The 12,184-nt window shown below is 52.0% G+C and overlaps 1 protein-coding gene across 5 annotated transcripts in view; it reads left to right on the top strand.

The window, feature by feature from the left end:
* Nucleotides 1–12,184, top strand: part of Per2 (period circadian regulator 2) — a 42,263-nt gene that overhangs the window by 27,395 nt on the left and 2,684 nt on the right. For all 5 annotated transcript variants that reach the window (XM_055616545.1, XM_055616546.1, XM_055616543.1 and 2 more), the window contains 8 exons: nt 1,241–1,403; nt 1,487–1,593; nt 2,879–3,043; nt 4,425–4,664; nt 7,449–8,254; nt 9,590–9,776; nt 10,490–10,682; nt 11,567–11,717. In XM_055616545.1, coding sequence (XP_055472520.1) covers nt 1,241–1,403; nt 1,487–1,593; nt 2,879–3,043; nt 4,425–4,664; nt 7,449–8,254; nt 9,590–9,776; nt 10,490–10,682; nt 11,567–11,717 — 2,012 coding nt within the window. The remainder of the gene's footprint in view (nt 1–1,240; nt 1,404–1,486; nt 1,594–2,878; nt 3,044–4,424; nt 4,665–7,448; nt 8,255–9,589; nt 9,777–10,489; nt 10,683–11,566; nt 11,718–12,184) is intronic.

Genomic DNA, 12,184 nt, shown 5'->3' on the forward strand with positions numbered 1-12,184 from the left:
TCTGCAGAATAGCCTTGTGACCATGTGCTCACATTTCATGCACATACAAACTAGAACCTGCATGCACATCTGTGCACACACACAGCTGCCTCAGCGGAGCACCCTGGTGCCTGCAGTTCTCTAAACCAGACCTATCAACAGTGGATAGTGAGGTGCTGGGGGTGGAGCTGTAGCAGTGAATAAGATAGAGCTCTTTGCTCAGCGTCCCTGAGGAAGGCAGGCACGGGCTTCCCGTGGTGCGCATGTAAACGCGTGAAGGAAAATGACTTAGGTGGACAGAGGAGCTGGAACAAAACTCACAGCCGCTGCCCCGGCAGCCATTGCCGTATGATTGTTGTCTTCCTAAGTTGTGCTTGAAAACTGGCCCTGGTGGTTTGAGCCTTGGGACCTTTCTGCCCTAGGTACTAAAGCAGAAAGATTACAAATTCAAAGCAAGCCTAGGTTACATAGTTTAAGGCCAGCCTGCCTCCTGGGTGACTTAGTGAGACCCTATCTCAAAACAAACAAACAAACAAAAAATCCAGGTGCAGTGGCGCACACCTTTGATCCTAGTGCTTGAGAGGTGGAAATAGGCAGATCTCTGTGAACTCAAAGTCAGCCTGGTTACATAACAAGTTCCAGGCCAGTCAGAGCTACATAGTGAGACTTTGTCTCTAAATGAATAAATAAATATCTAATGGTGGACAGGCTACAAAGATAGTTCATGGAAGAGGTCTTGGGCTGAACATGCAAGCCCGTTTTCAGTCTAGCCTGCCCTGCTTGGTAGGATAAGACAGCTGAGCTCTGGTCGCCCACAAAGTTCAAGATATTAAGACCCACCCTTAGGGCTGGAGAGATGGCCCAGTGGTTAAGAGCACTGTCTGCTCTTCCAAAGGACACAGGTTCAATTCCCAGCAACCACATGGCAGCTCACAACTCTCTGTAATGCTAATTCCAAGGGATCTGACACCTTCACACAAAAGTAATGCATATAAAATTAAGTGTTAAGAAAACAAGACTCATCCTCTTCCACCCTGAGCTCTGAGGCCTGAGAACGGCTGTGTCAAGCCCAGCCCAGCACACCTTGTCTGGGTGACAGTTCCCACTCAGAAGCACTTCAGCTGTCACCTTCGCCTGACAGGGGTCCCGTATCTGTACATTCTGAATCCTTATCTCTGTCTTTGAGCAGAATAAAATGTTTTATAAGTATGGATTGTTTTCTTTTGGCAGATATAAGGTAAAATGTGTTTGTTTTTTCCAGAAATGCAAAGCAGTCCCCCATCGCAAGTGAAAGCTGTTACCACCATAGAGAGGGGCAGCTCAGGGGCCAGCTTACCCATGGCCAGCTTCCCAGAGGAGCTAGCCTATAAGAACCAGCCTCCTTGCTCCTACCAGCAGATCAGCTGCCTGGATGGTGTCATCAGGTACACAGAGCACTTCTGAGCTTCCCTCCATCGGTGTCACCCACGTCTTCCCAGCCACATGACGCCTTCCACCCCTCATGCAGGTACCTGGAGAGCTGCAGCGAGGCTGCCACCCTGAAAAGGAAGTGCGAGTTCCCAGCCAACATCCCGTCCCGGAAGGCCACGGTCAGCCCTGGGCTGCACTCAGGAGGTATGCTTTCCATTCTGAACCGTGATCTGTGACCCCTTAATCTCCTGTGTGGAGCCAGAAGTTATCACCAGCCCTCTTGTGTCCCTTCTTCTTTGCTCATTGATTTTCACAGGTTTGTAAGTACACCATGGAAGGTTTTAAATGACTATCTGGAAAGTCAGTAAATACCCTTATTTACAGGTCAAGGGGATGTCTAGACTCAGAGTACTAAGCTCTAAAGCAGAGGCCTGGGAAGCATGCTGGTGGCAGGGGACAGCCCTGAGCTCCTGTGCTCCCTCCCATGGCTGTGCTAGCCTCAGTGGTTCTGGTGCGGGTCCTCCTAGTCTGTCTGGGAGTCCTCACCAGTGAGTATTAACATGCCCTGTGGCCATCTGAAAGCTCAGGCTGCTTAAGCACTGTGAATCATGACCAGGGTCAGAAAGGAATCTCACTGACTATCATGGCTCACGCCTGTCATCTCAAGGAAGAGGATGCGGAGTTGGAGGTCAGCCTGGGCTACACAGTAAGACTTTTTGTCTTGGAAAAAAAGATACAAAAAGAAAAAGAAACAGGGCTGGTAAGATGGCTGAGTGTGTAAAGGTGGGGGCTGTGTAAACCTGAATGCAGTCCCAGATCCTATGCAGAGGCCAAGGGGGAGAACTGGCTCCACGTGCATTTTGCACGTGTCCATACACAAACAACAACAGTAATGATCATAATAATAATGGAATGTTAAAGAAGAAATGGGCTATCCCATTTATTAAAGCACCAGGAAGTAGACAGTCATGCAAGGAAGAGCATGAACATCCCAGAGTACCCGCTTTCTGCTTATTGGGGAAGTCCCTGCTACACACCAGAGGACCCTGGCTCAGCATGACCCACAGCCATCTAGATCAGGGATTCCCGCTCAGCCTTCTTAATGCTGCGACCCTTTAATACAGTTCCTCATGTTGTGGGTGAATCTCAACCATAAAATTATTTTTGTTGCTACTTCATAACTGTAATTTTGCTATTGTTATGAATCATAATTAAATATCTGTGTTTTCTGATGGTCTTAGGCAACCCCTGGGAGAGGTCATACCCAAAGGGGTCTCAACCCAGAGGTTGAGACTCATTGGTTTAGGTGCTTCTTTCCCAGAGGTCCTGGGCTCTGAGTGTGAAGTTCACATTGCTCCAGCTCCCAGAATCAAGCATCTGTGGGGTGGGTGCAGCCAGCATGGGCCTGGTAGGCCCCTTGAATGTCCAGCTCCCAGGCTGGACAGTGGCTTTAATCCCACAGGTTCGCTTCTGTTTTTCTCTCATCCAGAGGCAGTGCGGCCCTCCAAGGTGACCAGCCACCCAGAGGTCAGCGCTCACTTGAGCTCCCTGGCGCTGCCCGGCAAAGCCGAGAGTGTGGTGTCTCTCACCAGCCAGTGCAGCTACAGCAGCACCATCGTCCACGTGGGCGACAAAAAGCCGCAGCCGGAATTAGGTACGCCAGAGGGCCTTGGGGAACACCAGCAGCAATCTGAGTTTTAACAAGAAACTTTGGAAAGTGGGGAGATGGTTCGGTGGAGAAGAGCATGTGCCGAGCAAGCGTGAGAACCTGGGTTCACATCCTGAGCACCCACATAAAAAGGGGGCCATGGTCAAGGGCATGCCTGTGACTTGAGGGTGGAGATGAGGGTCACCTGAGCCAGTGGGCCTCCAGCCTAGCTCTGGGCCCAACGAGCGACCTTGACTCTCAAAGGAAGGTGGACAGAAGTAGAGCAGAACACCTGCCATCCTCTTCTGGCTTGACTGTGCAGACTCACAAACACACACACACTATATGCTTGCATGGGCACTTAAAATTCAGAGGTGGGGTGAGACCAGCTAGGGACAAGTCCCTGTGGTGCTCGGGCGCCACCTGGTGGCGGTTTGCCTACCTTCCTTGGCTTGGGGCCTTTTCTTTGTCCAGCCTTGCCCCCTACCAAAAGGTGAGGCTAGCAGTTACTCCTCCATAGGGAAAAGAGCCAGATCACATTGTAAGAAGACTGATCATGGCTGCGGTCTCTTAATGAGACAAAGTGTTGGGGCTGGGGAGATGGGTCAGTTGGTAATGTGCTTGCTGAGCAAACATGAGCATCTGGGTCCTGTCCCTGACACCCACATAGAGCTCAGGCGCAGTGGCCTCCATCTATGGTTCATGCACCAGGGAATTGGAGACGGGGATTCCTGGAGCTCAGTGGCCAGTCAGTTTAACTAAGTTGGTGAACTCCAGGTTCCATGAGAAAGACTATCTCAAAAAGTAAGGTGGAGAGCAATGGAGGAAGACAGTCTGCTGTGTGGACCTCTGCATCCTCATCTGCATCTATAGACATCTCTCTATATGCACACGTGTGTACTTGATTGCACGCTCAGAGTCACGCCCACGAACACATACACAGTAAATTACAAGCCTGTTCTTTACTGGAAGGAAGGAAATGATAAGAAGCACCATACCTCTGAGACTCAACTCCCAAGTGTTTGGCCAACATGCTCTGACCTCTCTGCTCCATAGAGCACATAGTTACAGGAGCCACCATATATGGTCCTGAGCCCTGGAAGATGCAGGGCCTGTCACTTGTATGCCAAAGCTGAGGGCAGCTTTGGAATGTCTTCAGGCCCAGAAAGTAAGCCCACTGCTCCCAGTTTCCCGTTGCTCATAGGGCCAACACCTGACTCAGTGATTCTGCTTACTGCCTTCTGCCTGGGACTTCCTTGGAAACTGAAGCGAGCATGGAGAATGTTGCCCCTAGTTATGGGCATCATGAATCAGCTGGGTGTGAATTGTCTGTACAGTAGGTTGCACTGACAAGCACATGCTGATCAGAGCCCGCTTCTTGTTGCAGAGACAGTAGAAGATGTGGCCAGTGGGCCTGAGTCCCTGGACAGTGCCGCTGGTGGCCTCAGCCAGGAAAAGGGACCTCTGCAGAAGCTGGGCCTCACCAAAGAAGTTCTGGCCGCACATACACAGAGGGAGGAACAGGGCTTCCTGCAGAGGTTCAGGGAGGTGAGCAGGCTCAGTGCCCTGCAGGCTCACTGCCAGAACTATCTTCAGGAGAGGTCCCGAGCCCAGGCGAGCGAGCGAGGTGAGTGCTGACCTGAACGAAGCATGCATTTTCTAAGCACTCTGTTCTTCTTGAAGACAGTGATACTGGCCTTGTACTCACACCAGTCTCCTTACCTCAGCCTTCCTAGTGCTAGGATTACAGGTGTGGGCCACCCGGCCTGGCTCAACACTGTCCTGGAGAGGCCTGCATCCAGTGCTGTCCAGGTTGAAGGTGTTCGTGTGGGGTAACCACTGCCTCTTTGCTGGCCGTGCAGCCTGGGAACACTTTTGAGGACACAGCCTTATGCTCCCATGGGAACAGTGTGGTAAACAGTTGTGAAGCACCAGGATAGCTTCAGCAGTTTGTTGGGGCTTTTGTCCATACCCTGGGTTGGGACCCTGGGGTAAAAAAAGTAAGTTCAGTCTTCAAATAATGTGCGTAGTGCTGTGGGACCTTTAGCAGTCAGCTCTTGGGAGTAGAGGGATGACTTTCTCCTTTCAGCAGACTCACCCTGCTGGCCTGGTGCTGCCCTGTGGACCCAAACCTCAGCCAAACTGTTAGCAGAAAACTATTCTTTGGGCCCGTAATCCCAGGGTGGTTATGTTCAGGAATGAAATAAGATCCATTAGTTTCTTGAGGGCTTTCTGTTCCAGGAGCCTGGTTCTTGAGTCTGACCACCTGTCCACACACTCACAATGGCTCAACCCACACACTCACCTGGCTCCTAAGCCCTGCCTTTCTGTACCCAAGAGGCAGTGGCCACACTGGCCAGAGATACCAGGTCTTCTCTTGGCTCTGGAACTCTGATCCAGGATCACAGCTATCGAGCCCAGGAGACCAGCAGGACCAGCCCCACAGACACACTGAAGGGAACTGAGGAAACTATGACCTCTTGTCCATCTTTCTTACTTTCTTTTGAAGGTAGGGATTGAACCAGAGTCTTGAGCGAGCATCCTGCTCTGCTTCTGAGCGACATACCCAGCCAGGGTGTCTCCTCCACTCTTTGTTCTCACTCTGTTTCCCCGACTCAGCATTGCCACACACAGGAACCCAGTGGAGATGAAAGGAGGGTGCCCACCCCGATCCCAAGCAGACCCACGTGTGCATAGTTCCAGCTCCCACACAGCCAGAGCCAGCGGTGTGTGCAGACATGGATCACACAACGTCCGGGGCAGTCCTGACAGTCGGTGCACTTAGCCACGGTTCGTGCCTCTGAGGGAAGGCTTCCCAGGAGGAAAGACAGCAAAGAGAGACAGAATCTTAAAACCTTCCCAGGAAGAGCAGGTGTGCTTGGACTGGGCTGTTTGTCTCAAAGTGCAATAAAGGTGTCCCACCTACCTTGGCAAGAGCTCACAGATGGCCCCTGAAGAGCTTTTGGCCTTAGGCTCGTTATTTTGCTGAAATGGGACGAAAACAGGCTCCTGGGCTGCTCCGCAGGAAGGCAGTGGGATATGCAGAGTTCTTCCTCTCACAGTCGCTTCCCTCATCCTCATGACCAAAAGCCCCAGCAGTGGCCTTGGTGACAAGGGCTATTGCGACTATTGGTCAACTTTCCATCGCTATGACAAAATACCTAAGAGGACCAACTTATAAGGAGAAAATGTCTATTTGGGGTCACAATTTTAAAGGTTTCTGGCCACAGTTGCTTAGCCCTGTTTGGGGCAAAGCAGCAATCCACAGCAGGAGACAGTGACTGTAAAGCTGACCACCTCACAGAGGCCAGGAAGTGTGTCCAGTGTCTTAGGGCGTGCCTTCAACAAGCCCGGCTTCCTCCCAGCTAGGCCCCACCTTCTAAAGGCTCCACCTCCCGCCCTCAGCCAGGGCCAGCAACTACGCCTTGAGCATGGACTTTGAGGGGTGCTCCAGACCCTGGCTGCAGTTGCTCCTCAGCAATCCTGTGACAGGTGGAGCATCAGCATCTCGTTAGGGAACGGTAGTGGTAGTGGTAGGGTCCATTTAGGGTCTGTATGCCAAGATGTATCTTTTCTAAATATCAAGTAATAGCAGAGAGTGGAGGGTTTTTGTTTTTTTTTTTTCCTATTTAATTTTGGACAAAGAATCATTTTGATTACTGCTTTTTGAGACTTCTATAAACTGTCTAGTTTATGCTCACCGCCTTACGCCCGCTCGGGTCTACCCTACCCCACCTTCATGTCCTCTCAGGGTCTCATCTGTGCGCCCGTGGTCGTGCACGGCTGCACGGCTTCACGGCTTCACCGCTGGTAATGCTCCCCGCAGCAGCCTACAAAGCACCTTTTAGTACTGTGAAAGCCAGGCAGCAGGGAGGAAGTTTCCTCATCCACCGTAACTAGATTTCTCAATGGACGAAGGACACATAAGGCCCTACAAGAAAGAGGACATGGGACTTACGAGAGAGAAATGGAGGAATATGACCTTGTAATTAAAGGTGCACCTTCAGGTGATAGAATTCGGTTTTATGAAAACCTGCCATTTTACTTGAGTTCCTCTCAGTGGACATGGATTGGGGAAAAGTGGTTGTTATACCAGGGGCTGAGAGGTATCATCAGCTGTTTGGCAGTCTACATTCTCTGTGAGCTGACACACTAGGGCTTGCAGTCACTTTTTTTTTTTTTTCTTTTTTAAAGATTTATTTATTTGTTATTTATACAGCACCTTGCCTGCGTGTGTGCCTGACCACCAGAAGAAGGCACCGGATCTCACCATAGATGGTCATGAGCCACCATGTAGTTGCTGGGAATTGAACTCAGAACCTTTGGAAGAGCAGCCAGTGTTCTTAACCTCCGAGCCATCCTCTAGTTCCACTTCTTAATTTTTAATTCTAGCTGTTTTGCCACATTTCAGCTACCCCAGGACTAAGAAATACTTCTGGAATAGAATCATCTTGGAGAAAAACTGGAAAGAGCAGAAAACTGAAATCCAAGCGCGTCAAGACTCGAGACTCCTCTGAGAGCACAGGATCTGGGGGTCCTGTGTCCCACCGACCTCCCCTCGTGGGCCTGAATGCCACAGCCTGGTCACCCTCCGACACATCCCAGTCCAGCTGCCCCTCCGCACCGTTCCCTGCCCCAGTGCCGGCTTACCCTCTGCCCGTGTTCCAGGCACCGGGAGTGGTATCCACACCAGGGGCTGTCGTGGCGCCACCTGCGGCTGCCCACTCGGGCTTCACGGTGCCTGTTGTGCCTGTGGGCACCCAGCCTGAATTCGCGCTGCAGCCCCTTCCGTTTGCTGCCCCCTTGGCTCCAGTCGTGGCCTTCATGCTACCCAGCTACCCCTTCCCCCCGGCCACCCCAAACCTGCCTCAGGCCTTCTTCCCCAGCCAGCCTCACTTCCCAGCCCACCCCACGGCTGCCTCCGAAGTAGCTTCCGCCTCCCAGGCTGAGTTCCCCGCTCGGACCTCAACGCTCAGACAGCCATGCACTTGTCCAGCCACCCCGCCGGCAGGCACAGTGGCCTCAGGCAGGGCCTCCCCACCACTCTTCCAGTCCCGAGGCAGCAGTCCCCTGCAGCTTAACCTGCTTCAGCTAGAGGAGGCCCCTGAAGGTAGCACTGGAGCCGTGGGGACCTTGGGGACTACAGCGACAACAGCTTCTGGTCTGGACTGTACTTCTGGCTCTTCTCGGGATCGGCAGCCAAAGGCACCTCCAACAGTAAGAATTCTCTGTTGTGCCTCCTTCCTGGTAGGCAGAGGCGCTACCATGGCGGTAAGCGCACACCCTCCTGTCAGAGGGGCTGCAAGCTGAATGATTCCTGCCAGCCTCGAGGCCTGGGTTCAGCCTCCAATGTTTCTTCTGAAATGTGCACTTGATGGTTCTGAGGTCCTACCATGGAACATTATTTGGAGCTCTGTGAGGAGAAATTGAGGATGACAGATGAAGTAAATGAGACCAGTGATAGTTTGTCGCTTTGGGGAGCATTTGTGGGCCTCGCTTTTTTCTTTTGGTTTTCTAAGACAGTGTTTCTCTGTGTGGCCCTGGCTATCTTGGAACTTGCTCTGTAGACCAGGCTAGCCTTGAAACTCACAGAAATCTGTCTCTCTCTGCCTCCCAAATGCTGGGATCAAAGGTGCCCACTACTGCCACCCAGATAGGCCTCACATTTCTAAAGACTCTTAAAAAAATTCTTTTTTTTTTTTGAGAGTCTTATTCTATCCTTCGCTGCCCTGGAACTTGCTGTGTAGACCAGATTGGACTCAAATTCACAGAGCTCTGCCCGCCTCAACTCTTGAGTTGAGGGATTGAAGACATGTCCTTGTCTGGCTAGCCTTCAAAGTTTAAGAAGCCCAGCTTGGGAAAGAGGGACAGGCGCTGGCCTTCAGTGGCCAGGAACCTGCCTGCCTGCAGGCCCATGGCGCTCATAAGGATGAGAGAAGACTGCTGATTTTGGCTCAGAAGCCAGGGTTCCCTGGTGTTTGTCCCTAAGAGCCTTAAGGATGGTGCGAAGGGTTCTTCTCCAGTTGATGGTTTCTAAAAGAGCTAGCTATGCCATAGCAGCAGCCCTGTGCTCTGTGTGGCAGGAGCTGGGGGTGACTGCCTTTGCAAGGTGCCAGGGCTGCTGCTCAGAACGAGAGGCCATAGAGCGGGCATCGGTTCTCCCAGAGCCTCTCTGCCCTCCAAGACACTAGGGCCCCAGACTTCCTAAGCCAAGAAGCCCCACTGGGCTCAGAGCCTCAATCAGGGGGTGCCCGGGAGGCTGAAGAGCATCATGGCAATATTTCATGCTGGAGTCCAAGCCCTGCCATCTGCTGTGACTCCCAAAGTCACATTTTATTGGGTGATATTCCTAGAGTACCAACTACTCCTTCCCCATAACTGCAAAATCTGCTCACCTGATAGACAGAGGAAAGGCTTGTTCTCTGTGACTGATCTCCGTGCAAAAGCCACCCATTGCTCTCCCTTGGTTCCATCCTACCTTATTGAGTGTTGTGTGCTGTGTTGTCCCTATAAGCCCCTGTGATCAGCAGTGCTTTTTTCCTGTCCCTAAAGTGCAATGAACCCTCAGACACCCAGAACAGTGATGCCATTTCCACATCCAGTGACCTGCTCAACCTCCTGCTGGGTGAGGACCTCTGCTCTGCCACTGGCTCAGCACTGTCTAGAAGTGGGGCATCTGCCACCTCAGACTCTCTGGGCTCCAGCTCGCTGGGCTGCGATGCATCCCGAAGCGGGGCAGGTATGTTTGTGCTGAGGGCACAGGTGTGTGCTAGCCAGTGTCTAGTGAGTCTCACAGAGTGTCCTGTCCCCACCATTCTGCATGGATACAACTTCTCCTGCCCTGCATAGCAGGGCCTAGCCATCAGAATTCAGAGTCCTATCTGTTCGCTTCCAGTCTCTGTGCCAATGAAGATGTTACATTCATGCCAGCCTTTGCTGGGCAGTCCGTGGGTCTCCTGGGCATTGGGCACACATGTACAGACACAACCAACCATCAGACTTCTACTGGCAAGGGTCAGCCACGTATGCCCTTAGGCGTCCAGGGCAAGGCTACCCTCAAACCTCAAAAAGATACCTTTTCTGCCCTAAAGTGACCTTTCCCTAACCTGCTCAGAGGCCTCTTCCCAGTGGGCATGAATCAGGCCAGCAGCCTCCCACTTAGGACACTCCTGTCGGTTTCTAAAAATGGATCTGTTTCCAGAGTCAACAGACAGAACTGGGGACAAAGGTCAGGGCTCCAAGACTAGGCCCGGCCTGAGCTCAGGTTCACCCCAGGAGAGAATCACCTCCATGGTGCCGGGAGACATCCTGTGTTCTGAACCCTTCAGATCATTAAGAGTGGAAAGCAGAGGGGAAGGTGGGCCAGCACAGCAGGTCTTTACCTAAGGAATCCTGCTCTCCAGATCTGCCTGATGTCAGGGTTATAATGATCTGTGTTTCATGTATTTGAAGGCAGTAGTGACACAAGCCACACCAGCAAATACTTTGGAAGCATTGACTCTTCGGAGAACAATCACAAAGCGAAAATGATCACAGACACGGAAGAAAGTGAGCAGTTGATTAAGTACGTCTTGCAGGACCCCATCTGGTTGCTGATGGCCAACACAGATGACAGCATCATGATGACATACCAGCTGCCCTCCCGGTAACCGCTGTATTTCCTGGGAAGCCTAGAGGGCTGGGTAGGAGGTTCTGGTGCCAAGGTCATCCATGCAGCCAGGATGTCCCATGGAACATTGTGTAAACTTGGCAGAGACAGTGGAGAGAAACGAAGCTTTTCCATGGTGGCTCTACCGGGCCTGCAGCAGCCTGCCTCAGCCTGCCTACTGCCCTGAGGCAGTTAGAACCCTGGAGACCAACCTCTTACAGCAGCACACCCCGCTTTTGCCATACAGTTGGTACAGTGTTACCCCCTTGAGCTGTTACCTCACTCAGCTTAGGGGTAAATCAGATATGTGTCTGAGTTAAAAAAAAAAAAAAAAAAAAAAAAGTCAAGGTGGGTGATCAGCCCATGTCTATGGTAACCCTGAGCCTGCCCAGGTTCTGAGTGCAGGTCAGGCTTCACTCTGAAGCTGGTAAGGTCACTGCCTTTGCAGAGAAGACCTAGTCAGGGGGTTAGGAGAAAGGAGGAGGAATCCCTGAGATTCCTGAAGGCAGTGGACCTCTGGTCAGTGAAGCAGGAGGATTGTGGGGATCCTTAGGCCTCAGGTGGGAAACAGCTGTGGTCCAGGCCAGTTCTGTCCCAGGAGAGAGTCAATGTGACCCCAGACTCTGGGAAGTTAAGTGTGACCACACAGCCACCTGAAGAGGCCAGGCTCCCACAGCTAGCTTCAAGAAAAACTGACATTGTGACCTTGGTTATCTTAAAGACTAAAGAATATTTACTAGAGAGATCAAGTTACCTTAAGTAAAAGAATTTATCTTGAGGTTAATCCTTTACTACATGATTGAAATTGAATAGCTTGGCAGAAAGTGAGTGTCCTGCCCCTTTGGCCTGTGGCACTTACCTGCACCTAACTCTTCATGAAGGGATCTCCAGGAGGTCTTGAAAGAGGACCGCGAGAAACTGAAGCTGCTGCAGAGGTCCCAGCCCCAGTTCACAGAGAGCCAAAGGCGAGAGCTTCGAGAGGTTCATCCCTGGGTCCAGACTGGGGGTCTGCCTGCGGCCATTGACGTGACGGTGAGCTTACAGAACCTTCCCTCACCTGTCATCGCAGCCCTTGGGAGACTGAAACAGGAGGCTTACAAGTCTGAGTCTAGTCTGGCTCCATAGGGCATCCCATCACAACAAAAGGAAAATTCTAGGACCCTTAGGTGCGATTTCTTCCAAAGGTTTAAGCGGCTGGCCTGAAGAGCTCGCTGAAGGGAGTGGCTTCCCATGCTACCATTCAGATTTCTGTTTAGCAGCACAGACATATCTCTGAACACCCTGCTCTTCCTGCCATGGCCCCTGGCTGGGCCTTAGAATTCCAGAACCCTGTTGCTCCCCAAGCCTCTGCTGCCATCTGCAGGCAGTGCTGCCCCACTGCAGTCCAGTGGCAGGAAGGCAGCCACCCTCATCTCCAGGCCAGGGCTCTCAGTCTACAGATGCTAAGCACCACACCAACTCCCAGGCACCAGGAATCCCCTCTGGCCTCCAAGTTCCCA

The sequence above is a fragment of the Psammomys obesus genome, unplaced genomic scaffold (genome assembly GCF_907164565.1).
Source record: "Psammomys obesus unplaced genomic scaffold, mPsaObe1.curated_primary_1811, whole genome shotgun sequence".
Lineage (NCBI taxonomy): Eukaryota > Metazoa > Chordata > Mammalia > Rodentia > Muridae > Psammomys > Psammomys obesus.